Genomic DNA, 27,826 nt, shown 5'->3' on the forward strand with positions numbered 1-27,826 from the left:
TACTTTATCTCCCCTTGCGCTTCACTCACCAAGAAGGTGGCAGTTCAGGGGACTGTGGACTGCTTGCAGCGCCTGGGGGCCATAGCTGCCGTTCTTTCAGGGGAACACAGAACAGGAAAGTATTCCACATATTTCATGTTACCAAAAAAGAAGGAAACCTTTAGACTAACTTTAGATTTAAAGAAGGTGAATTTGGTTCTCAAGGTTCCTCGTTTTCGTATGGAAACTCAGTAATGGCAGTTGTGCACAAAGGAGAGTTCCTGGTGTCACTAGACCTGACAGAGGCATATTTGCATATAGCAATCTCACCAGAGCACCAGCGGTTCCTACGCTTCATGATTCTACGGAAACATTTTCAGTTTTGTGCCCTTCCTTTCGGGTTGGCGACAGCTCCACATTCGTTCACCAAGATAATGGTGGTGGTGGCAGCTGTGCTCTAAAGGGAGGGCATACAGGTACAGCCATACCTGGACGGTTGGCTCATTTGGGCAAAGTCGGCAGATCTTTGTTGGCAACAGGTTCTGCAGAAGTTAAGGTCCTGGGCTGGGTAGTAAATCTAGCAAAAAGCTATCACATACCTTTGCAATACCTGGAATACCTAGGGGCCCGCTTTGACACCAGAGTGAGAAAGTTTCCTGTACGTACCCAGATCAGTCCAGACTCCTGGGTTTTGCCTCTCTGCCAGCAGATGGAGACAGAGACATTTTCACTGACACTGTACATTACCCAGTGCGTCACCTGCAGTCCCTCAATATTTCTCTGTCTCCAGCAGGTGGTAGATGGTATAAAACCTCTAGTCTGGAGAGAAAGAAAGAAGGAAAAAAAAGATTATAAGACAAAATTTCTGGATCCTCCCAGGGGGTTGTGAGGTCCTGGTTTGGCCATTCTCCCTGATTTGAGGCGGACGAGCAGGAGGTTGCTGACCCTTCTGACAGCTCAATCCAGAGGTCTGTGGGGTGGACATCTGGTGGTCCAGATCTCTCATCCCCCATGAGACAGTGGTGGAATTTGCTGGCAGTTCTGCACTGCAAGCCCAGTGGAGCAGGGACGTATCCCTTTTATACAGTTTGTTCTGGGCTGGTCACTAAAGTTTGGCGAAACGATACAGATATAACCAGTGGTCTGGCTCTTTTCTGATCTGCCATGCAGCCTGCGCTGCTGGAACTGGAACCTCTGCACCAAAGGAAAGTAATGGTTTCTATGTATCTTTATTTGTTCTCGGAGAGTAAAAAAAAAAAAAAAGAAAGAGAGAACATGGAACTAGTTAGAGGAATCTGTGCAGCAGTGGGGTTCCAGAGGGAGAGCTACCTTAGCAGCCCAATATTTTTGGGTCAGGCAGCTTACTTTTGTATTGCGGCTTCGCTCCTAAGAGGAGACGACTGAGGTGGAGGGGATATTTTGAAGCGATTATTTCTACCTTATTGCAGGCTAGGTGACCTTCTACATCCTTGATCTATATGCAAATTTGGAGTATCTTCGAGTCCTGATCTGCAGTTGACGGAGTGCAACCTCAGCCTGTTCAGGCTATGGTGTCGCATATTTTGGCTTTTCTCCAGAAATGTTCTGGTCAAGGGACTGGCCTTTAACTCTCTGAGAGTCCAAGTAGTGACATTGGGTTGTCTCCAGGGTATTTATTTATTTATTTTATTTATTTAACAGATTTTCTAGACCGTTGTTTAGTAAAACCATCACAACTGTTTACATGATTAAGAAAATAAATACATAATTACAGTATAAGATATAAATACATAAAAGAAATAAGACTAGATTTTACAAATAAAATAATTCAAATAATTATCAGAGATATAGTAAATAGTACTAAAAGAAGATAAAAGAATAAGATTAGAAACCTGACTCATCCTGCTCCCTTTTAGGCTCTGTTAAATAACCAGGTTTTCAGATTTCTTTTAAAACCTTAAAATCAGCTTGCATTCTAAAGTGCAAGGGTATCCTCTGTCCACACATCTGGATGTATGGTTCCTTTGGGGAGCTAAGAACTTGCGCTCTCAAATGTGGAACATTTGTCCATCTTGGAATCTGAATCCTCGGTCTGAACCACTAAATAGAGCTACAGTTAAGGACTTGACTCTTAAAGTATTTTTCTTGGTGGCTATTTGGTAGCTATTTGTTCAGTCAGGAGAATTTTGGAGCTCCAGGCACTGTTGTGTCGAGATCCCTTCCTACAGATGTCTGAGTCAGGGATTATCTTTATGCATGGCGCCTTCTTTTCTGCACGAGGTAGTCACAGCATCCCATCTTAGTTAGATAGTAGAACTTCCAGCTTTTATGGATTTGGATTCCTCTATGCCTCATGTGGAGGAGCTTAAGTTCTTAGATTGGAGGCATGCATTATTGAGGATTCTAAAGCTCACTTATGATTTCTGTAGATCCCATCACCTCTTTGTACTGAGGGATGGTCCAAAGAGGGGAAATAAGTCGTCTAAGGATTCAATTGTGCAGTGGCTGAAGAAAGCGATCGAGTTGACTGCTGCTGAGAGGTTTAGGGGCGCACTTGATGCATTATCAGGTGACTTCCTGGGCTGAGTCACAATATGTGTCTCTGCATGAAATTTGCAGGACAGCTACTGGGAAGTCATTGCACTCTTTTGCTAGGCATTATCGCTTGGATGTTAGGGCTCGGGCTTCCATGTACTTTGGTGATAGTGTTCTACGAGCGGAACTTTCTAGGTCTCACCCGAGTTAAGGGGAGCATAGGTACATCCCAGCAGTCTGGACTAATCTGGGTACGTACAGGGAGAGAAAAATTGGTTCTTACCTGCTAATATTCATTCCTGTAGTACCATAGATCAAACCAGCTCATTTACTAAGGGAGAGAGTCCACCGCTCATACTGTTGCTTTGTATGTAGCTCGGAGTTGTTGGAGATTTTCAATGCTGATCACGTATGTTAAATTTGGGAAACGAGTTTTCCATTGGCTTTCTGGGCAATTTCACTTTCTTCCGGCTCATTGGAGGGGAGCGAGTTTACTTGGAAGTTTGCTTAGAAATTTTTGATTGTTGCTATCATCTTGGCTTGGGTATAGATCAATACTGAGGGACTGCAGGTGGCACACTGGGTTATGTACAGTGTCAATTAAATTTTCTCTGTCTCCATCTGCTGACAGGGAGGCAAAACCCAGGAGTCTGGACTGGTTACTGTTACTTTTACTTGTTAGTTACTGTTCATTGTAAACCGGGGTGATATGTATATTATACAGGAACCTCCGGTATATAAATCCTTAAATAAATAAATAAAATAAATCTGTGTGTACTACAGGAACAAATATTAGCAGACAAGAACTAATCTTCCTTTGTTTCTAACGATTGAATGGATGCTTAAACTGTAGTTTCAAATTTGCTATCTTTTGGAGCTTTCGGTGTCCAAGGTCTGGGACTACCTACAGGTCCTCGTCTGTATGGCATTGACTCTGGGCATTTGTGCATATGTGGCTTCTGCAGAAGACTCTCCTTTCTTGGTAGAATTCATTATCAGAGGAGTTTCAGCTTCCATTTCCACTCAAGGGAGCCGTCAGGTCCAGTCTTTCGTGATGTCTTGGTCGGGTCAATCTGAGTCGCAGAGTGCCAATGCCAGCCTTTCTGGTTGGGGAGCAGTGTGCCAGGATCAGTTGGCACAGAGCCAGTGATCAGAAGAGGAGGCGTTGTGGTCTATCAATTGTTCCCTGTACGTACCAGGATCAGTCCAGACGGTGGGTTATGTCCCCCGTCCAGCAGATGGAGTCAGAACAGACTTCGAGGGACGTCACCAGTAAGAGCCAGTGCTCCCTCTGCTGGAGCTCAGTATCTTTCTGACTCCAGCAGATGAGAGTTGGGGGGATCACGGCTCCCCCACACTGACAGGGTTTCAGGTTTTCTTCTTTCTTCTTTTCTTTTCCTGTCAGCTATTTTGAATTGTCTCTGACTTGTCTTTGAATCAAGTTAAAGTTTAAAAAAAAAAAAAAAAAGTGCCCTAGCTTTGGAGGCGTGTCTTTCTCTCTGCCTTCTCTGCTTCTGCTTGCTTCCCTCCCGTGTGGTAAGTTTTTGGGTTTTCTCTGTTGTTGTTTCTTTTTTTTTCAGGTTTTTTCTTCGTTCCCGCAGCGTTTTGGAGCCCCGTGGCTGCCGGGGGTCCCAGTACCGCCACGTGGTGGCAATCGATCCTGCGGGTCAGAGGCCTGTTTTTTGTGGTATTTTTGGCCTGACAGGGTGGTTTCTCGGCGCTGCAGGGATTTTGTGGAGCGGGTTGCGTAGGCCCTCCGGCCCCCCCCGCGGCACCTCGTAGTGCCTTCAGGCCCCCCCCCCCCCCGAGCCCTTTTTCTTTGCTTACCCCGGCGTTTTTTGTTATGTCATGCCGCGGCCGTACCGATGTGCGGCCTGCGGCGAGCCAGGGTCCCGGATTTCGCGGGAGGGGATTTGTGCGAGGTGTCTCCCGGGTGGGGAAGGCACCTCGCAGCCGCTCGATTCTTTTTCTTCCCTCCCCTCCTCCCGGCAAGGGCAGCGCAGGCCGGCCACTTCGCCGCCATTGGCGGGAACGGCAGCCATGTTGTTGTCACAGCACGTTGCTGCAGCTGAAGCGGTTTTGAAGCGGAGGGATTTTCGGGAGGTTTCACCTCCGAATTTATCCCCGGAGGGGGGCTTGCCAGTTCCTGAGTCTTCGGAGGTCCCCTCCTCGGGCCCCCATCCCAGCTTCCCGCGTTTTTCACCAGAGTTTATTCTCCTCATGCACAGCGCGTATTTGCAGGGGCTGGGGGTCCCCGGGGGCCCCTCTACCCCCCGACTCCCCACCGGCCAAGACCCCTAGGGTCTCCTTGGTGCGCCCCCCCGACCTGGTGGGGTCGGTGTCAGGGGCCCTGGGGCCACTCCCTCGCCCTCGAGTTGCTCAGGGAACCTCGGGAGCGATCTCGCCATTGGGGAGGGCTTCCCCGGATCCTCTGGACCCTTCGCTGTCGGAGTTACCTCCCGAGGGGGACGACCCTCTGGCACTTCGTATTTTCCAGAAGGATGAACTGAATGACCTGATACAACAGATCCTCCTGGAACTGGACCTGGATCCTCCTCCGGATCCACCGCTCCTGGTGGCGCCCGCAGTCACCACATCGGCCAGAAAGGGGGATCCGGTACTCGCAGCGCTTCGTCCTAGGCCTCGGGCTTTTCCCATCCATGAGTCTTTCCTGCAGCTCCTCACCAGGGAGTGGGATGCTCCTGAAGCCTCGTTAAAGGTTACTCGGGCCATGGAAAAGTTGTACCCGCTGCCGGAAGATTTCTTGGACCTTATTAAGGTCCCCAAGGTGGATTCGGCCGTTTCGGCGGTCACCAAGAGGACGACGATTCCAGTCATTGGTGGTACGGCGCTCCGGGACACCCAGGACCGCAAGTTGGAAGTCTTCCTAAAGAGGGTGTTTGAAGTTTCTGCCAGTCTCCGATGGGTTCAACAGCTGCTCACTTCGCAATCGTTACCTCCGGACGAAGCCGCTCAGGCTGTCCGCTTGGAGGCCGCCATAGCTTATGGGGCCGATGCCCTCTACGACCTGTTCCGAGTTCAGGCACGGTCCATGGTTTCGGTGGTGGCGGCCAGGCGGCTTCTTTGGCTCCGCAACTGGGCGGCGGATGCTTCCTCTAAGTCGAGCTTGGGCTCTTTGCCTTTCCGTGGCAAGTTCCTTTTTGGGGATGACTTGGACCAGCTCATAAAATCGCTAGGGGAGAATGCGGTTCACAGGCTCCCTGAAGACAGACATCGTCCCTCCAGGGCGTTTGCTGCTACCCGGACCAGATCCAGAGCGCAGAGGCGCTATAGATCGTACAGGCAGCCGGGGGCCCGCGCTGTTTCCTCCAGACCTCAGCCTTGGTCCCGGTCCTTTCGAGGGCGGCGACCCGCCCGTGACGGCTCTGGGCAGGGTAACCCCTCGCCAAAGTCGTCCCAATGATGCCAGATGTGCCCACTCCTCCACTCCCAGGATAGGGGGTCGACTAGCGGATTTCTACGAGGAGTGGGTAAGGATATCCGCAGACCAGTGGGTCCTGGACACTATAAGAGATGGCTACGCATTGGAGTTTGTCCGTCCTCCCAGGGACCGGTTCATCTTCTCCCCTTGCGGGTCAGATCTCAAGAGAGCGGCAGTACAGCAGACTCTGGACCGGCTGCAGAGCATAGGAGCCATTGCCACCGTCCCCTTCGGCGAGGTGGGCTTGGGACATTATTCCATCTACTTCGTCGTACCGAAAAAGGACGGTTCCTCCCGACCCATCCTCGATCTCAAGGAAGTCAACAAGTCTCTGCGAGTCAGCCGGTTCCGCATGGAGACTCTTCGATCAATGATCGCGGCGGTTCACCAGGGGGAATTCCTGGCCTCCTTGGACTTGACGGAGGCCTACTTGCACATTCCCATCCTGCCGGCGCATCGTCGTTTTCTCCGTTTCAAGGTCCTGGGTCAACACTTCCAATTCATGGCCCTCCCGTTCGGCTTGGCGACAGCTCCTCGCACCTTCACCAAGGTCATGGTTGTCGTAGCAGCGGCCCTACGCAGGGACGGAATACTAGTCCATCCCTATCTGGACGATTGGCTGATTCGAGCGAAGTCCTTCGCCCACAGACAGGAATCGGTAGCCCGGGTGGTCCAGGTTCTGCAATCCCTGGGATGGGTCGTGAACTTCTCCAAAAGTTCTCTGGTTCCTTCCCAGCGTCTGGACTTCCTGGGTGCCAGCTTCGACACGCTGCAGGGCAAGGTGTTCTTGCGCCCGGACAAGGCGCAGTCGTTGCGGGAGCATGTCTGTCGTTTTTCAGCTTTGCTGGAGCCCACCTCCTGGAATTATCTACAGTTACTGGGAGTGATGGCGTCCACCATCGATATGGTGCCCTGGGCTTTTGCGCATCTGCGCCCTCTGCAGGCGTCCCTCCTCTCCAGGTGGAAACCAGTGTCTCAGGATTATCAGGTGATCCTTCCTCTCCCCCCTGTCGCCAGGGACAGTCTGGACTGGTGGCTGGTCCCGGCGAATCTGGCTCAGGGAGTCTCCCTCGAGGTTCCCAATTGGATGGTAGTCACCACCGATGCCAGCCTCGTGGGCTGGGGCGCCGTCTGCAACCGAAGCGCAACGCAGGGGACGTGGTCACCAACAGAGGCGACGTGGCCGATCAACCGTCTGGAGACCAGGGCGGTGCGGCTGGCACTACAACGGTTCCTCCCCCTGGTGCGGAACAGAGAAGTAAGAATCCTCTCCGACAACGCCACCACGGTGGCCTATATCAATCGACAAGGAGGCACAAGAAGCAAACATGTCTCCCTCGAGTCGACCCTTCTCATGGAATGGGCGGAAAGGCATCTCGTCAGGATCGCAGCTTCTCACATCGCCGGGGTGGACAATATCCAGGCGGACTTTCTCAGTCGTCAACAACTGGACCCCGGCGAATGGGCGCTCTCCGACGAGGCGATGCGGTTATTGATTCAGCTGTGGGGCGCACCGCACTTCGATCTGATGGCTACGGCCACCAACGCCAAGGCACCTCGGTTCTTCAGTCGCCGAAGGGAACGCGGCGCGGAGGGGGTAGATGCCCTAGCTCTTCCATGGCCGGCTCATCGGCTGCTCTACGTCTTTCCCCCGTGGCCCTTGGTGGGCAAAACGCTCCGCAGGATAGAAAATCATCAAGGGCCTGTGGTCCTCGTCGCTCCGGAGTGGCCGCGCAGGCCTTGGTTTGCGGACCTTCTCCAGTTGGCGGTGGACGGCCCGCTTCGGCTCGGACATCTTCCTCGTCTACTACACCAGGGTCCGGTATATTTCGACCAGGCCGAACTCTTTTGTCTTGCGGCATGGCTTTTGAATGGCGCCACCTTTGACGCAGGGGCTACCCTGAGGCGGTAGTTTCTACTATGCTGCGGGCCCGGAAGTCTTCCACTTCTGTTGCTTATGTACGAGTTTTTATTTATTTTTATTTATTTATTATTTTTATAGAACTTTCGACATCTGGTGCTCTTCCAGGGGGATCCGACCCACGGAGGCATCAGTTCCGTCGATTCTGCAGTTTCTTCAAGATGGGCTGGATAAGGGACTCGCCTATAATTCCCTTCGAGTCCAGGTGGCGGCCCTGAATTCTTTCGCGCGAGCGGATGGCTCTCTTCTCCTGCAACCGGACGTTGCCCGCTTCCTCAAGGGGGTCAAGCACATACGTCCTCATGTACGGGATCCTTGTCCCTCCTGGAGCCTCAACCTGGTGCTTCGGGCCTTGTCAGGGGCACCTTTCGAACCGATACGTGGAGCGACCCTCAAGGATCTGACTCTCAAGGCGGTCTTCCTTGTGGCCATCTGCTCAGCGCGTCGTATCTCGGAGCTACAAGCGTTGTCCTGCAGGGAGCCTTATCTCAGGTTCACAGATTCAGGAGTCTCCCTGCGCACCGTACCTTCTTTTCTTCCGAAGGTGGTCTCGTCCTTTCACTTGAATCAGACGGTGGAACTTCCGTCCTTTGGATCCAGCGAGCCCCGGGCTCTTCGTCTTTTGGATGTCAAACGCACATTGCGTCACTATCTGGAGGTGACCAATGACTTCCGGCTCTCAGATCATCTCTTCGTTCTCTGGTCGGGTCCGAAGAAGGGGTTCCAGGCCTCGAAGACGACGATTTCAAGAAGGCTTAAAGAAGCTATCTCGGTATCCTACATTGGAGCAGGCCGAACTCCTCCTAGCGGGGTTATCGCTCACTCGACCCGCTCACAAGCTGCGTCATGGGCGGAAACTCGCTCAGTCTCCTCCCAGGAGATCTGCCGAGCAGCGACGTGGAAGTCGCTGCATACCTTTTCACGACATTATCGACTACACCTGGCGTCGTCCTCCATGGGACATTTTGGTGGCCAGGTTCTCCAAGCAGGGCTTTCAGGGGCCCACCCGGTTTAGGGAAGCTTTGGTACATCCCACCGTCTGGACTGATCCTGGTACGTACAGGGAAAAGAAAATTATTCCTTACCTGCTAATTTTTGTTCCTGTAGTACCAAGGATCAGTCCAGACGCCCACCACTTTGGGATCTTTTGCTTCTGCTCGGGTCTGATTACTGTCGATATATTCAGTCTTTGTTTCTTATCTCTGTTTCACCGCTACCTACAAGTTGGGTGCCTTACCGCTCGTTGGCGGTTTATTATTATTATCTATGGTTAGTTCCTGTTTTTCAGGTATGTTTATGTAACTTGATTCAAACCCTTTTGGGTCTTTGGGGCTTTGCTATACGTGGTACTGAGCTCCAGCAGAGGGAGCACTGGCTCTTACTGGTGACGTCCCTCAAAGTCTGTTCTGACTCCATCTGCTAGACGGGGGACATAACCCACCGTCTGGACTGATCCTTGGTACTACAGGAACGAAAATTAGCAGGTAAGGAATAATTTTCTTATTAGAGACATGGGCGATTCTTCTGTATATATTCCCTCCATGGCCACTGGTGGGCAAGGTGCTATGAAGGATAAACATCCAAGCGACATGATTCTAGTGGCTTTGGAGTGGCCACATCAACTATGGTTCGTGGACCTGGTCAATCTGGTGGTAGATGGGTCATTGAATTTCGGTCATCTGCCAAATCTTCTTCTAGCGGGACCAATATTTTTGGATTAGACGGCTCACTTCTGTCTTGCAGCTTGGCTTTTGAAAGGAAGCATCTGAGATTGTAAGGTTATTCTGAGATGTCATCACCACCTTGCAACAGGCAAGAAGACCATCCACTTCCTTAGCTTATGTGAGGATTTGGAGAGATTTTTGAATCCTGGTGTTCCAGTCAGGAAGTGAAAATTATCCATGCTTTGGTTGCACATATTATGACCTTTTTACAGAAAGGGTTGGTTAAAGGGCTAGTCTTCAAATCCCTTAGAGTGTAAGTAGTAGCTTTGGGCTGTTTTCAGGGTTGCACTGGCCACGCATCGGATGTGGTTCGGTTTCTTCGGGGAGCAAAACAGTTGCATCCTCCAGTGCAGTAGCTAAGTTCCTCCTGGAATCTTAATTTAATTCTATGTGGGCTCCATTTGAACAGCTGAAGATGGTGACTATAACGGATTTAACCCTGATGGTAGTTTTCTGGTAGCAATTTGTTCTACCAGAAGGATTTCAGAACTTCAGGCCTTGTTGTCTAGAGATCCCTTTCTACAGATTTCGGACTCTGGGGTCTCATTGCGTATAGTGACTTCGTTTCTTCTGAAGGTGGTTTCAATTTGAGTGAAATGATGGAACTTCCAACTTTTCCCAATTTGGATGCGTCCACATCTCACATGAGGGAACTTCGACTGTTGGATGTGAGATAAGTGTTGTTTTATGTTTTTATATATATTTTTAATCTGTGAGTTGATAATCCAAATACATCTCTGACCTATCCAGCTGTTTAGCCTGATAAAAGTTAGCCAGATAAATTGGAGATGTTCCGGCGCAGTGTTAAGTTAGCTGGATAACTTGGTTATGCCAGAGAGCAGTCCTAAAGGTAGTCGGATAAGTAATTGTTAAAATTGCCCCAAGGGAACCTAAAATGGAAGAGGACATTGTGCACAATGACATTGGAGATTAGAACCATAGCATATGATAACCAAGTAATTTACAGTGCCATGGTATTAAAAATGCTGGCACTTGCTAGCTCCAAAGGCTCCAGCAGCTATGAAAGACAGAACACTGGTGGAAATGGGTAAAGAAAGCTCCTGCATATCAAAGCCCAGCAAACTCAGTGGGCAACACCAGCTGCTCCAGGCCAGCCTTTTACAGTCCATAAATTACAACTTTGTTTCTTTTTGCCTTTTAGCTTGTTTCCACAATACAATTTACAGATCATATATTTAAGGCCCTACTTAAATTGCACTAGAAGCCCAATATAACAGGATTTGCAATTTCCATCATATCGCAGTTTAATATGGGACTTTCTGATCAGTTGTCTCTCACAATTGTCTGTCTTGTCCAGTACTGCCACAATTTATGTAGGACAACAATATGCATCCTTTCTCTATTCAGAAATGTCCAGTGTCAAATGAATACATTTTCTGTATGTCACCACCTTTTAGGAAGATGTCATGTCAGATAAAATGGAAGGACAGAAAAATGATATTGACTCTTTCAAAGCTGAAGGTAAGAAATATGCAGAATTTATGAGAGATCAATGTTATTCATGTAGCTAGTCACAGATGTAAGACTTTTGCCATGGCTCCTTCCGCCTTTTTTATTGGATGGAATTTTTCAGGGGCTTCAGTCGTTTCTACAGACATGAAAGGTGGAGCCAACCAAAGTTGACAGTCTGGGATCTCAGCTTGCGAAATCCCACAAGGCTCGCAATGCGAGCAGGTACCAGGGTGCGTCTTGCTCTGCTGCGGGGCATTATAATGATGGCATGGATCCCTGCTCCCTGGAGGGTAGGGATATTCCTCCAGGTTTTGGAGCCATACAGATCAACATTGCGTTTCTTCACAGGGATGAATGTCTGCTCTGGATTCCCAGACACTGAAGGTGTTGGGAGTACTGGGTCCTGAGACCCTGGTTGAGCCACAAAAGAAAATGGAGTCCATTCAAGAATTGATTGATCTTGAGTGGGCCGTCCCTGAGGTGAATTTTACAGGAGGATGAGTCTTGAAAGGACTGAACCCCCTGGAGCCAGCTGCAAGAGTGCTATTACGCTTTCTCAAAGTGGATGCAAGTGTGTGTGCATCACCAAGCAAACTACTATTCCAGTAGAGGGAGGAATGGCCTTGAAGGATGGCACATGATTGAACAATTGAGGCCATACTTAAGCAAGCATTTGATGCAATAGCAATGAATTTGCACATAGCTTCTTCTTGTTCCATGTTGGCTTGCTCTTGTTTGCTTCTCTCTCAGGAGGTCATGGAATCTGGTGTGAATTCCAGAGCAATAATGGAGCAATCGTCTTTTTGACAGATGCAGGCTGCGATTTTCTCCACACCTCAGCCAAAGGGGTGGCTTCAGTGGTAGCAGCCAGGTGTCAATTAAAAACGCCAGGTTAGAATCCTTCGTGACCACCTCATCATTTGAATCTTTCGAAACCACCTCATCATTTGAAATTATGAATATCTTAAAAAAACTGAAACCATCTTCACATCCTCTAGATACCATACCTTCAAACCTTCTCATGTCAATACCAAACATCATTTCAAAACCGATCGCAAAAATCATTAACTGTTCACTAACTCAAGGTAAAGTTCCAGATTCTCTCAAGCTAGCCATCTTAAAACCTCTCCTAAAAAAACCTAATCTTTCAACAGATGTACCAGCTAATTTTCGCCCTATTGCAAACCTTCCCTTCCTTGCTAAGGTCATGGAGAAAGTAGTTAATAAACAACTTACAGACTACTTGGAAGATTTTAAGATCCTGGCTCCATCTCAATATGGTTTTCGAAAATCCCATAATACAGAATCCCTTCTGATCTCTCTCTCTTGGATTCAGTCTTCCTTAGTTCAGAAAAAAGTCAACCTCACCTACTCATTCTCCTCGACCTCTCGGCGGCCTTCGATACGGTCAATCATTCAATCCTTCTAGACCGACTATCAGACATTGGTATTTCAGGCACTGCCCTAGATTGGTTTCGCTCATTTCTCAGCAACAGATCATTCAAGGTAAAAATTAATAACAAAGAATCTAAGCCAATCAGTTCAAATTTGGGAGTTCCACAGGGCTCATCCCTCTCCCCAACCCTCTTCAACATTTATCTGCTACCCCTCTGCTTCCTGCTATCTAAACTGAAAATCAAACATTTTTTATATGCAGACGACATACAAATTCTCATCCCTATAAAGAAATCCCTTCAAAATACTTTAATTTTCTGGGAATATTGCCTTCAGGAAATCAGCTCACTCCTTACCAAACTTAACCTGGTTATCAACAAGCAAAAAACGGAATACCTCCTCATCTCACAAGATAACAACTTCATTCCTAGAGAGATATCTAACTTTATAATTGATCACACACAAAAAGATATGACCTCTAATCCTAATCCTCATGCAACAATCCTGGACAACATCAAAAACACTTCACATGTAAGAGATCTAGGCGTACTTTTGGACACTCACCTGAACCTCAAAAGTTTTGTAAATAACACAATTAAAGAATGCTTTTTCAAATTACAAGTTTTGAAAAGACTAAAACCCCTTTTGCATTCACACGATTTCCGCCTTGTCCTTCAATCAATCATACTCTCCAAAGTGGACTATGGTAACGCTTTGCTACTTGGTCTTCCAGCCAACTCCATCAAGCCTCTACAGTTGCTATTGAACTCAGCAGCCAGGATATTGACCAACGCAAATAAGAGAGACCACATTACACCCATTCTCTTCAAACTTCACTGGCTTCCAATTAAATACAGAGTTCTCTACAAAGCCATGACCATCATACATAAATCCTTAAACAACTTAGCCCCAATTGATCTTACTTTTCAGTTTCGCACCAACAAATCAAAAAGACCAATAAGAAAAGCTTATCAAGGCTCCCTTTTTGTCCCTCAAGCCAAAACTCCACTAAGTAACAGAGCTTTTTCCACGGCAGCTCCTCCTCATTGGAATTCACTTCCTTCAGACCTTAGACAGGATCCCTGTCATCAATCCTTCAAGAAAAATCTGAAAACGTATCTATTTAATCTAGCATTTCCATGACTTCTTACTGTAGATTTACTATGGCAAATTCGATTTGTTTGTTTTTTTCTTTTTTCTTTTTCCTCCCTCTAATTCCTTCCTTTTTAACCACCTATCTGTTCACTCTGCTCTTTTTCCCCCCCCCCTCATCTCCTCCTCCTCTCTCATAATTTTTTTCACTCAGTTCTCCCTCTCATCTTCCTCTTTCTTTATTTCACTTAGTGCTCCCATGCTCTATTTTCTCTCATTACTTCCATTTGTTATTTATATAAATCTTTTGAATTTTTTAATCAATTTTTGTCTTTTCCTGTTAAAGATGAACAACTCATACTCTGTGTTTTATTTTTTGTTCCAACAGGTTTTTCATGTTTTGATGTTCTTTGTTACATGCAATGCTTTTTCAAGCAAGTTTAAATGTTCAATGTAAACCGATTTGATTTGCATATAATGCAAGAAGACCGGTATATATAAAAAACAAAAATAAATAAATAAATAAATTATGGCTGAGAAATTGGTCAGCTGATACGACCTCCAAGTCTAACCTTACAAAATTACCCTTTAAAGGTGTTATAATTAGTGAGGTTTGTGTGGACCCTTGGACACTGTGGCAGCTGACCACGCCCACGGGGGGAAGTCCTGTGAGGGGCCACAGGTCAGGCTCTGCTTATGACACACAAACACAGATTGATCTTTTATTAGACAATGTGATGAAGCCACCAGAGGTGGCAATAGTGAGCAGTAAAAGCCCGGCTGGGCTAGTGTCCCTCAGGCGCTGGAACAGCAACTCCTCCGGTAGCAGTGCTGTAGTGGAAAGAACTGAGAATAATGAGTACAGTGGAATATGCACAAAGCCCCAGTATGGAGAACCCCAGGATAGGGAGAGCAGGTCCTCGAGGAGCGAGTACCTGAGAGCTGAGAGGCTTGAAGGTAATGTACTCACACAGCTGTTCCACGTAGGAGATGGCACTAGAGCTGGAACGGAGGCAGGCCCTCGAGGAGCGAGTACCTGGTTCCAGGGAACAGCTCTGAGGTGAGGATGGTAGTACTCACTGGTGTTGAAGATAGCGAATCCTTCCAGGCAGAAGAGAAGGTAGGAGCAGGCAGCAAGTCAGGGAACATGGGCCCTTGAGGAGGGAGTACCGGTTTTCTGATAGCGACCTGAAAAGCAAGTGAGGCCCCCGAGGAGTGGGTACCCCGTTAGCGTTAAGAGTCCAATGGAAATTGGAGAGGCAGAGTAGCTGGGTACGGAGAGCGAATCCCATCTGTAAGAATCCCCCTTGCTAACTCAAAGGCTAGCAAACATCGTAGGCTTTAAATATCCGGGCAGCGTGACGTCATTACAGGGGGACGCCCCTGAGGTTTGCGCCAAGTAGGAAATAAGAATGAGGGCTGCGCAGCGCGCGCATCCTAAGGTTCCAGCGGAGCATGGCGGGAGGCAGCGCCCAAGCCGGTCCGGGGACGCCGGAGAGGACGGCAGGCAGACGCCGCAGCAGCCAGGCCTCCATCCACATCAAGAGGAGGTACAAAGAAAGAAAGGTAGGCGGAGTGAAGCCGTCGGGAAGGGACGGTTGCAACAAAAGGCTCGTTGTTGTTTGGGAGCAAGTTGCCAGAGGATAAGAAGCAGATGCCGCGCTACTTTAGCATGAAAGGTCATGCTAGGGGATCCAAACGTTTTTGACCCTACAGAGGATTGGCTTTCAGAGGACTCGACCTTTGGGTAAGTCTCAGTCCTTTCCTCCCAGACAGCCCAGACGGGGCTCAGGTGGTAGAACCCCCACCACTGAGCCTCCTAATGAAGGGGTGCCAACCCACCCCCAGAAACAGGAGATAGCGGTTCGTCTCTTTCTCTCTCTCTCTTTTTATCAGAGGTGAGTGAAATCACGTCAGATCAGTGGGTCCTGCATGTGATATGAGATGGATATGCACTGGAGTTTTGCAGTATTCCTTGGGACATGTTCATGGTGTCTACCTGCCACTCCCCGCAGTAGAGGCAGGCAGTGGAATGTCCATTGTTAAGGCTTCTCAATCTGAAGACTGTGGTTCCAGTACCCATGTCTCAAGAAACGATGGGCCTATATTCCATTTATTTCGTTGTGCCCAAGAAGGAGAGCTGGGGCCTTCCGCGTCTGGACCTACTGGTGACTTCTCGCACTCAATGGTTCCTCGTTTCTTCAGTTGCAGGAGAATTCTGAAGTCCTTGGGCATTGATGCCCTTGTGCAGGAGTGGCCAGAGGTGGAGCTGCTGTATGTCTTCTCCCCCTATGGCCCATGTTGGACAGAGTAATCCAGAAGATTAAAAGTCACTGGGTATGGTACTTCCGGTGGCACTAGTTTGGCCCAGGAGACCATGGGAAGCAGATCTGCAGGGGCTCCTGGTGGACTTTCTGTTGGAGTAATTTTTTGTTACTTTGGCTGAGGATGTATATAGAGGATAGGCCATATGGAGTCAGAGTTTTCACCCAGACACAAATTAGTTTGAAGGCCACAGGCCAACCTCTGAGTGAACTCCTGTTTACTGTCTTGCACTGTGAAATGTTTACGAAAAGGAAAGAGTCTGTTTAGTTATTCCACTAAGTCTATGATGAGAAAACTAGCAATTAACTTATCCTAAAGCCTGAGAGAGAAAGTGAAGTCCACACAGCTGTGTCTGAAATCTGATAAGAACTCAGAGGGAGGGAACACCGCTGCTCTCTGTTGCATCCATCGGTCCTAGACGGCTTCGCCCCGTTTGCCTCACCTTGTTCACAGCTCCCGCTTACCTTGGGAAAATGGCTACCACCACGTCTGCAAGCCTCCCTCTCCGGCGTCCCCAGAACAGCTATGGTGCTGCCTCCCGCCATGTTCCTCCCAAGGGCCTACTAGGGTGCGCACGCGCCACCCACGTCTTTATTCCAGCATTGGCGCGAACCTCGGGGGCGACCCCCTCAAGTGATGTCACGCCATCCGGGTATATAGCCTGTACTCGATTGCTAGCTCACTGAGTTAGCAAAGACTTGGATTTGTCCTGTCTAAGCTACTCTGTCGCTTCCGTGCTGCTGCTGGAAGCTCTTTCTCTGCCCTTCGGGGTATTGACTAACTTGGGTACCTGCTCTTTGGGGGCCCTCTGCTTTATTTCAGGTGCCTTACAGAGATCAGGTACTCGCTCCTCGAGGGCCTGCTCTCCCTGCCTCGGTGCCAGTACCATCTACTTCAGCCTGGTGGAATCACATATCTACAGCTACCATCTAGTGAGTAATCTAACTCTGTCTGTCTCCTCCACAGCATTGCCTTGCTGGGAAACCTACACTGGAATTCCCCTATTCCAACGGGGTGAAAAGGGTCCCGAGACTGCCTCATCCAGACTACCTCACTACTGCCACCTCTGGTGGTATACATCAAGCTGTACAATAAAAGATCTAATTCTGTGTTTGTGCGTCCTGAGTCTAGCCCAGTAATATGGCTGCCCACGGGGCCCCTCCCCGTGGGCGTGGCCATCTGCCACAGTACCCAAGAATCCACCCAAACATTGCTTAACCATAACAGATTGCTAACTCCATGGATTCGACTCAGCTCACCACATTGCAGGCCATTCCAGGCCTAGCCCAGCGAATCTCCGAACAGCAGAATGCGCTGGAGAATTTGACTGCTGCATTCAACCAGCTGAACGCACAGATGAACCTACCCACCACCTCAGGTAAAGAAGTTACACCGCCAGAAGTGATGGTCAAGACTATTGTACCTCTATCTGCTCCAACACGCTTCTCGGGGGAAGTTTGGAGATGTAGAGGTTTTATTAACCAGTGTGGCATGCACTTTTCCCTGCAACCTAGCCATTTCCCCACAGCTTATACCAAGACCACCTATATCTTGTCTTATCTGGACGGAAGAGCGTTGGCTTGGGCCTCTTTGCTGTGGGAGCGCGAGGATCCTATTCTACATGACCTTGATGGATTCCTTGAGCTGTTCAAGTCAGTTTTTGATGACCCTGCCCGGTATACCACTGCAGGATCTTCATTGGTTCACCCTTTAGCTGACTTCGCTATCGAATTCAAGACACTGGCGTCTGAATTACATTGGGACCCTAAATGCCTGACAACCCTCTTTTTTGAATGACTGAACTCTCGTTTGAAAGAAGAGTTCTCTACTCGTGAAATGCCTGAGACCTTGGCTGAACTGTGAAGTTGGCAACAAGGATTGATCGCCGACTTTGTGACAAGGTTCAAGAGACCAGGACTCCCAGAAGACCCTTTCAGGGTGAAGCTCGAGTTAAGTCCACACCCAGGCCTGTTCCCTCGGGTCCAGTTGCTGGTGAAGAAGACCCAATGCAATTAGGCCGCAGCCATCTGACGTCAAAAGAGAGAAGAACTCGGAAGAAATTAGGGCTGTGCATGTATTGTGAACAAGCTGGCCATGCCGTTCAAACATGCCCTATATGTCCAGGAAACTGGCAGACCTAAGTTCTGCAGGAGGACTCTTCTTAGGTCTTACTGCACCCTCTCCTCCGCTCTCTCTTCCTGTATCCTTGATCTGCGGACCCTTAGAGTATCAGACTCTTACCCTAGTGGACTCAGGGGCAGGAGGTAATTTCATTTTACAATGATTAGTGGAGCACTTGCAGATCCCCACTACCACCATGGCATCTCCGCTACTCCTATCTTCAATTCATGGAGAGCCCTTACCGGGCGAAGTAATCCAGCTTACCGAACCAGAATGTCAATGGACCGTTGCTCTCCATTCTGAAACAATCTCCTTCTTTGTTTTAGAGAAGACCATGCACCCTATAGTACTGGGGCTACCGTGGCTGCAGCAGCATATGCCTCAATTCAGTTGGGCCAATCTGGAGCTTTCACATTTGGATCCAGATTGCCATGGCAAATGCCTGATGGAGGTTGCTTCTATACCCTGCATGCCAACTACCCCATTGATGCCGAGGTTGCCGCCTCAATATGCATCATTTCAAGATGTCTTTTCTAAAGAAGCTGCAGACGTACTACCGCCACACAGACCCTATGACTGCACCATCAATCTGATCCTTACACTGAACCACCCAAGGGACGTGTTTATCCTCTCTCCGTGGCAGAGAATAAAGCCATGTCCGAATATATTCGGGAGAACCTCCAAAAAGGCTTCATAAGACCCTCCAAGTCTCCTGCTGGCGCAGGCTTCTTCTTTGTGGGGAAGAAAGACGGAACATTGCGACCATGTATAGATTACAGGGGTCTCAACGAGATAACTGTGAAAGATCGTTACCCCTTACCGCTCATCTCAGAGTTATTTGACAGACTACAGGGAGCCAAGATATTCTCCAAGCTTGATCTTAAGGGAGCCCACAACTTAGTTCGCATCCGCTCTGGCAATGAATGGAAGACAGCCTTCAACACCCGGGACGGTCACTTTGAATATTTAGTGATGCCGTTTGGCCTGTGCAACGCTCCGGCTGTCTTCCAAAATTTAATGAATGACATTTTCCGGGACCTCCTCTATAAATGTGTCGTTATATACTTAGATGACATCTTGATATTCTCCCAAAACATGACCACTCATCAGGAGGATGTCAAAAGAGTGCTGCAAAGACTCCACGAGAATCATCTATACGCCAAGCTAAGTGCGAGTTTCACAAGGAATCAGTGCCTTTCTTGGGGTACATTGTTTCCAACCAAGGTTTCCAGATGGACCCACAGAAGCTGGAGAGCATTAAGAAATGGACTCATCCCACTGGTCTAAAGGCTCTTGGACGTTTCCTAGGTTTCACCAACTATTACAAAACATCAAGAACTACTCCTCATTCACTGTTCCGTTTACAGTCATGACAAAGAAAGGTGCCAATGTTGCCAATTGGTCTACGGATGCAATAACCGCATTCCAGAAATTAAAAGACGCCTTCTTGAGCAAGCCGTGCCTCCGACACCCAGATCCAAATAAGCCCTTCATCGTTGAGGTTGATGCCTCAGATGTCGGCATAGGGGCTATGCTTAGCCAGGCCGGTGATTCCAGGGCATTACACCCATGCTCATTCTTCTCCCGTCGCTTCTCGCCAGCAGAGAAGACCTACAGAATAGGAGATAAAGAGCTCCTGGCAATAAAGATGGCATTCGAGGAGTGGCGCCCTTGGCTCGAAGGAGCACAGCACCAGATCACAGTCTTTACAGACCATAAAAATCTGGAGTACCTCCGCCACGCACAGCACCTAAACCATAGGCAAGCGAGATGATCTCTGTTTTTCAACAGATTCGACTTTGTGCTGAAATACCGCCCTGGATATAAAAACATCAGAACAGATTCCCTATCTCGCTCTTTCCTCTCTGAGGACATCCCAGATGAACTGCAACATATCATCGACCCGAAAAGAGTTATCTTGGCAGCTACTCATTTACTATCTGCAGGTAAAATCTTCGTACCCAAAAACCTAAGAAAAAAGCTGCTAGCATGGGCTCATGACTCCAAACTGGCTGGACACCCTGGTCAACGCAGAACTCTGTCTAAACTGCAAACGTTTTACTGGTGGCCTACCATAAAGGAAGACACATTCTCCTATGTTGCTTCCTGCGCTAATTGTGCCAGACAGAAGACGCTACCCGGTCGTCCTTGGAGCCTACTCCAACCCTTGCCAGTACCAGATGAGCCATGGACACACATTGCTACAGACTTTGTGGTAGACTTACCACTCTCAGAAGGAAACAACACGATCTGGGTAACTGTAGATCGGTTCTCAAAGATGGCTCACTTCGTGGCTCTCCCTGGCTTTCCCACAGCCATGGAGTTTGCTAAGCTCTTCATCACGCACATCTTCCACCTACACAGCATGCCTAAGCACATAGTCTCCGATCGAGGAGCCCAATTCACAGCTAAGTTCTGGAAGGCATTGTGCAAGAAGTTTGATATTTCTCTCGACTTCACAGTCTAACGGACAAACGGAGAGAATGAATAGAACACTCAAGCAGTTCATTCATGCCTATGTGGGCACTCGCCAGAATGATTGGGCTGAACTGTTGCCCTCTCATCCAGCAACATCCACTGGATCAACTCTCATCCAGCAACATCCACTGGATCAACACCATTCGAAGTGGTCTACGGACGACTACCATTACCACCACTTCCACTGTCAGTGTCGTCCCCGGCAGCTCAAACTACTGCCAAGGATATTCAACAACTATGGACTCAGACCAAAGAGATACTTCTTAAAGCAGGACAACGAGCAAAGAAAGGATACGATGCTCATCACTGCAAGGCTTCAGATTTCCAGCCTGGTGACAAAGTCTGGCTATCCACAAAGCACTTAAGACTTAAACTACCTTCAGCTCACTTTGCTCCTTGCTTCGTTGGACCCTTTTCCATTCTCCGACGATTAGGGAATCTCACTTATAGTCTGAAGCTACCACCAGCATTGAAGATTCATAATGTGTTCCACATCTCACTATTGAAGCCATTGATCCTTAGTGAGTTCTCAACCAAGACACCTGAACCTACACCAATAGATGCTGAAGAAGACATCGAATCCTTGATGAAAGAAAAAGAGGCAGAGTATGGGAATACCTCCTGTCATGGGAGGGTTATGGTCCTGAAGAAAACTCTTGGGAACCTTTGGCTAATATCATGGATAAAGAGATGCTTCAACAATTCCACAGAATGCATCCTCAGAAACCAAGACCAGGTAGGAAGCCTGGAGGGCGCCCTATGAAGGGGGGTACTGTTGCGTCCATCGGTCCTAGACGGCTTTGCCCCGTTTGCCTCACCTTGTTCATGACTCCTCACGCTTACCTTGGGAAAATGGCTACTGCCGCGTCTGGAAGCCGCCCTCTCCGGCATCCCCGGAACGGCTATGGTACTGCCTCCCACCATGCTCTTCCCAAGGGCCTACTAGGGTGTGCGCGCCACCCACATCTTTATTCCAGCATTGGCGCGAACCTCGGGGGTGTCCCCCTCAAGTAACGTCACGCCATCCTGGTATATAGCCTGTACTCAATTGCTAGCTCACTGACGGGCCGATACAGTACAGTTAACCCTCTATTGGACGCGTGTTTTCGACGCGCTAGCATTACCTCTTATTCAGTAAGGGGCCGAAAACGCGCTTCCAACCCCCCAAACCTAATAGCGCCCGCAACATGCAAATGCATGTTGATGGCCCTATTAGGTATTCCCGCGTGATTCAGAAAACAAAATGTGCAGCCAAGCCGCACATTTTGCTTTCAGAAATTAGCGCCTACCCAAAGGTAGGCGCTAATTTCTTCGGGCACCGGGAAAGTGCACAGAAAGCAGTAAAAACTGTTTTTCTATGCACCCTCCGACTTAACATCATGGCGATATTAAGTCGGAGGTCCCAAAAGTTACCAAAATTAAAAAAAATAATAATTTGAAGTCGGCTCGCGGGTCAAAAACCGGACGCTCAATTTTGCCGGCGTCCAGTTTCCGAACCCGTGGCTGTCAACGGGCTCGAGAACCAACGCCGGCAAAATTGAGCGTCGGCTGTCAAACCTGCTGACAGCCGCCGCTCCGGTCCAAAAGGAGGCGCTAGGGACGCGCTAGTGTCCCTAGCGCCTCCTTTTGCCTGTTTTTACCGCCGGGCCTAATTTGCATAGTGAATCGCGCGCACAGGAGAATGGCCTGTGCGCGTGCTGGGAGAGCAGACGTTCGCCCGCTCTCCCGCGGACTTTACTGTATCGGCCCATGAGTTAGCAAAAACTTGGATTCGTCCTGTCTAAGCTACTCTGCCGCTTCCGTGCTGCCACTGGAAGGGGGTTGTCAGGTCCTGAGGGGACCATCCCCCCTGGTGGAGCACTGGCTGGGGCTAAGGGTCGAGGACCCTAGGTTCTTGTGGAACAGCCCAGCCAGGGTGATACCAGGGAGCCCGGCTCACTCACCCCAGCCAGACCGCTTCAGAACCACGAAGAGGGACAGCTCCAGGGAAATAAAAGAGTGAAGCGGAGCGGTTTTTCTTTTTTGTCTTTTCTGTTCGGCTACTTTCCGGGTTAGTGTCAGCTGCGGTTGCCGCTTCGGTGTCTCCCTCCCTTTCTCCCCTTTTATTTTGCAGCTGTTTTTCGTTTTCTTTCACTAATGCCGAGCATGTCACGCGGATCGGCATGCTCGGCCTGAGGTTCGAGCACCGCGTGCCTCTCGGGACGGGCTGTGTTCAGCCTGCATCCTGGGGGGGGGAGGGGCCTTCGGTCGTGCTTAGGGGGGTCGTGGTCCGGCATCAGACTTTCGCCCTTGCCGGCAGGGAGCGGCCGGCTGCCCTCCCCAAGCAAGTTCAGAAAACAGCGAGTAAAGCCGCCATTGTACTGCCGGCTCCCTCGCGAAAATCACAGGAAAGTCAGCCATTTTGACTCCGGCTCCGAGTGGGATTCAGATCGCGGTGGGCCCCTGGGATTCCCCTCCTCCCCTTTACCCCCTGCGGTCAGACCGTAGTCTGTTTCACCGATGGGAGCGGTGGGGGGGAGGGCAAGGGGGGGACACATCCACGGACAATTCTTTTTCCTCTGCTTTCATCCTGGCTATGCATAGGGTCTTTAAGGCCCGCAAAGCCCACAAACGACAAGTGGCCTAATCGCCAATCGGGGGGGGGGGGGCCTGAGGGGCCATCTCCCACGGACCAGCCTCGTCCTCTGTCAGAGGGTTTGGACGGGCGGTCCGGAGCCAAATGGGCATTGCAGGCTCTGCCGCATAGAGAGGACACTGATGCCATGGACTCGTCGGATCCAGAGATTCTGGAGGAGCCCTCCCCGCCTCCGAGGGGGGCCGGGGGAGAGGGCACACCGCCACACGGGGCGGCGAGGCAGAGCCAGACCTCGGAAGGGATGACCCGAGGGTGATCCACCTTTTCAGACGGGACAAGCTGGCTCCGCTGATTCCCGCCATCCTGGAGGAGCTGGGGATAACCACGCCGCCCGCGGAGTCTCGGCTGGGCTCCATGGTCCCGATGTTGTTGGATCTGAGTGACCTTCCTACAGCATTCCCTTCTCCGCGACGGACCTTCTCTTCCGGGAGTGGGATACCCTGGACCTGGGCCTGCAGGTCACGAAGGCTATGGATAAGCTTTATCCTCTGCCAGACGAAGCCCTAGAGGTCCTGCGGGTACCGAAGGTGGACGCCGCGGTTTCGGCACTCACAAAGAGGATGACCATACCGATCACTGGAGCCACGGCGTTGAAGGATCTTCAGGATCGCAAGTTGGAGATCCAGCTGAAGAAGATTTCAAGGTCTCTGTTCTGGGGGCCCGAGCGGTAATTTGTAGTAACTTTGCGTTATGGGACGGTCTTCAGTGGGTGCAACAACTGCTCGCCAATGAAGGGCTGTCGGAGGAAGAAGCCAGACAAGCGGGGTGTCTAGAGGCGGTCATAGCGTATAGTGCGGATGCACTGTATGACCTACTAAGGACTTCGGCTCGCTCCATGGTCTCTGTGATCTCTGCCAGACGGCTGTTGTGGTTACGAAACTGGTCAGCGGATGGAGCCTCCAAGTCTCGGCTGGGGTCCCTCCCTTTTAAGGGCAAGCTCCTATTCGGTAAGGAATTGGAGGACACAATCCAATTGTTGGGCGAGAACAAGGGGTACCGACTCCCGGAGCACAGGTCGCGTACCAAGGGGTCCTTCTCCTCAAGATCTAGGTTTCGTGGAAACCGTAAGCCTCGTTCCTCTCACTCTACTGCGCCTTCATCCTCCTTTCGAGCGGGAGGGAGTAGACAGCAGTCCCAGTCCTTTCTGGGAAGACGATTTGGTAGACCCGTTTCCTCCTATTCGGCTCCTGGAGGTAAGTCGTCCCAATGATGTCCTGCCGGTCCATCCCTCCATTTCGAAGGTAGGTGGCAGACTGTCTCCCTTTTACGAGGTATGGACCACAGTCACGATGGACCAGTGGGTGCTCTCGGTGATAGAACACGGCTACATGCGGAGAAGAGACAAGCATTCCAACAGACTTTGCTCCCATTGCTAGACCTGGGGGCAATTGTGCCAGTACCAGCCTTGGAGCAACGAAGAGGACACTACTCCATATATTTCGTCGTTCCAAAGAAGGACGGCGCCTTCCAGCCCATCCTAGATCTGACGCACGTCAATAGGTGTCTTCGAATACCACGATTTCGTATGGAGACCCTGAGGTCCGTGATTGCCTCAGTAAGGCCGGGAGAGTTTTCTGGCTTCACTAGACCTTACGGAGGCGTAACTGCACATCGGTATCAGGAAGGACCACCAGGAGAACCTCAGGTTCTATGCCTTGGGGAAGCATTTCCAGTTCCAAGCGTTACCGTTCAGCCTTGCAACGGCTCCCCGGACCGTCACCAAGATCATGGTAGTGGTGGCCGTGCAGTTGCGCCGGGAGGGCCTGCTCGTTCATCCTTATCTCGACGACTGGCTGATTCGAGCAAAGTCAGAGGCGCTTTGCCGCTCGGCGATTCAGCGGGTACTACAGTTATGGCGCGCCCTCGGTTGGGTGGTCGATACTTCCAAGAGTCACCTCGTCCCCTCCCAGTCTCTGGAGTTTTTGGGGGCTCTTTTCGATACACGACAAGGCAAGGTTTTCTTTCCATCGACCGCTGTCACAAGTTGCAACACCAGGTCAGGGCCTTACCTCAGAACCCAATGCCAACGGTTTGGGACTACCTACAGTTGGGGGGTTCCATGGCTTCGACATTGGAATTGGTGCCGTGGGCCTTTGCTCACATGCAGCCCTTACAGTCGGCGTTGTTGTCCCGCTGGAGTCCAGTTTCCAAGCAGTTCCAGCTGCCGTTACCGCTGACGGATCTGGCACGGGCCAGTCTGCAATGATGGTTGTGTTCGGACAATCTCCTCCGGGGGGTGTCGTTCGTAGCCCCGGAGTTGACAGTGGTCACCACGGATGCGAGCCTTTCCGGTTGGGGCACGGTGTGCCTGCGGAAGTCGTCCCAGGGGCTCTGGTCCGCACTCGAGTCTCGCTGGTCGATCAATCGTTTGGAGACCAGGGCGGTACAATTGGCACTCTGGGCATTCCTACCCCTGATCCAGGGAAAGTCGGCAGGGTCTTGTCAGACAATGTGACAACAGTAGCCTACATCAACCGTCAGGGGGGGACTCTTGAGTCGCTCGGTGGCGCTAGAAGCTCGTTTGCTGATGCAGTGGGCGGAGTGTCGCCTCCTACACATCGCCGTGTTCCACGTAGCAGGGGTAGACAACGTTCACGCAGACTTCCTGAATCGACATCCGCTCGATCCCGGAGAGTGGGAGCTGTCGGACAGGGCCTTCCAACTGATGTGTGACAGATGGGGACAGCCGGCCATGGACCTGATGGCCACCTTCTGGACTGTCAAGACTCCACGCTCCTTTGCCTGGCGCAGTGAACCGGGGGCGGAGGGGGTGGATGCCTTGGCCGACGTCGATCCTTCTTTATGTTTTTCCCCCTTGGCCTCTGGTCGGCAAGGTTCTTTGCAGAATAGAGCATCATCCAATGGAGGTCATCCTGGTAGCTCCCGAGTGTCCACGGCATCCGTGGTTTGCAGACCTTCTAAATCTAGCACTAGAGGAACTCCTGCGTCTGCCGGCGTTACCGAATCTACTTCATCAGGGCCCTGTTTGTATCGATCAGGTAGATCGCTTTGTCTAGCGGCATGGCGTTTGAGAGGCTCCGTTTAAGAGACACAAGCTATTCGGATGCGGTGGTCGCCACCCTACTGCGGTCTCGTAAAACCTCCACTTCATTTATACTCGGGTCTGGAAGATTTTCGAGTCGTGGTGTATTGATCGTTCAATTAGGGCTACCCGGGCATCCGTGTCTGACGTTCTAGCCTTCCTTCAAGACGGTTTAGCCAAGGGCCTGTCCTGCAGCTCGTTACGGGTACAAGTGGCTGCTCTCGGTTGTTTACGTGGTTCGGTAGACGGGGGGACACTGGCCTCACATCCGGGGGGGGGGGGGGGGGGGAAACATCTATGTCCTCCATTGCTTGTTCCTTGTCACTCCTGGAACTTAAACGTGGTGCTTAAGGCCTTATGTGCGCCACCACTTGAACCACTGAAGAGGGCGACCCTGAAGGATCTTACGTTAAAGACGGCATTTTTGATGGCTATTGCTTCGGCTAGGCGAGTCTCGGAACTTCAGGCACTGTCTTGTTGGGAACCTTTCTTGAGGATCCCTGGATCCGGAGTTAGTCTCCGGACAGTTCCCCCCATTCTACCGAAAGTCGTTTCGGCATTTCTTTTGAATCAGTCCGTAGAACTTCCAGCGTTTGTCCAACTAAATAGTTTGGATCCCCTCTCCAAGGATCTGAAGAAGCTGGATGTGCGTCGGCCCTTCTGCGCTATTTGGAAGTGTCTAATGGTTCCGGGTTTTCGGATCATCTTTTCATCCTTTGGCATGGGCCTCGGAAGGGTAATATAGCTTCTAAGACCACCATCGCGCGGTGGTTGAGGGAGGCTATTACTTCTGCATACCTTTTAGCTGGTCGCCCTTTACCTTTAGGGCTGAGGGCACACTCGACACGCTCTCAGATGGCTTCCTGGGCGGAGTGTCACCAGATTTCTTCTCAAGAGGTCTGCAGAGCAGCGACATGGAAATTGTTGCATACATTTGCACGGCATTTCAGGAGCAGGCGTTTTGAGAGCGGGCCTCTCCGGGTCCCATCCCAAGTAGTTCTGAGCTCTGGTACATCCCAGGAGTCTGGACTGATCCTGTACGTACAGGGAAAAGAAAATTAGGTCTTACCTCTGTTAATTTTCGTTCCTGTAGTACCAAGGATCTGTCCAGAGTCCCGCCCGCTTCTGCACTAAGTCGGAGAGTCCGCTGTTTTTTCCTATTGCTGTGCTATTTGGTTTTCGGATCAAGATTCTTGCTGGGTTTAGTGATCCGATGGTTCCCTGGTTGAACTTCATGTATATAGTTAGTTTTCAGCTGGGGGGTTATTCTGCTTTGACATTACATAATACTGACAGGCTGTGGGAGGCACCCTGGAATATATTACAGAGCCTGACAAGTTTTGCTCTGTCTCCATCTGCTGGTGCGGAGGCATAACCCAGGAGTCTGGACTGATCCTTGGTACTACAGGAACGAAAATTAACAGAGGTAAGACCTAATTTTCTTTTACTGTATGAGGAACTGCAGAAGGACCTTGAGAGACTGAGGAAATGGGCATCTAAATGGCAAGTGAAATTCAATGTAAGCAAGTGTATTAAATTCCAAGCCATAGGCAAAATAACTTTTTGTTAGATTTTGTGTTCCTTTTCTGAGTACATAATGCTATGATTTAGTGCTCACAGTATATATTTAATTTTATCAAGGAAAAAGTCATGGATTTAAAATAAAATTGATGGTCTGCTGCTC

General features: G+C 50.0%; 1 protein-coding gene across 5 annotated transcripts in view; it reads left to right on the plus strand.

The window, feature by feature from the left end:
• The window catches only part of HORMAD1 (HORMA domain containing 1), a 227,635-nt gene that overhangs the window by 116,402 nt on the left and 83,407 nt on the right, over positions 1-27,826 (plus strand). For all 5 annotated transcript variants that reach the window (XM_029581603.1, XM_029581602.1, XM_029581600.1 and 2 more), the window contains one exon: positions 10,999-11,062. In XM_029581603.1, the coding sequence (XP_029437463.1) occupies positions 10,999-11,062 (64 nt within the window). The remainder of the gene's footprint in view (positions 1-10,998; positions 11,063-27,826) is intronic.

This window comes from Rhinatrema bivittatum, chromosome 16, assembly GCF_901001135.1.
Source record: "Rhinatrema bivittatum chromosome 16, aRhiBiv1.1, whole genome shotgun sequence".
Taxonomy (NCBI): Eukaryota; Metazoa; Chordata; class Amphibia; order Gymnophiona; family Rhinatrematidae; genus Rhinatrema; species Rhinatrema bivittatum.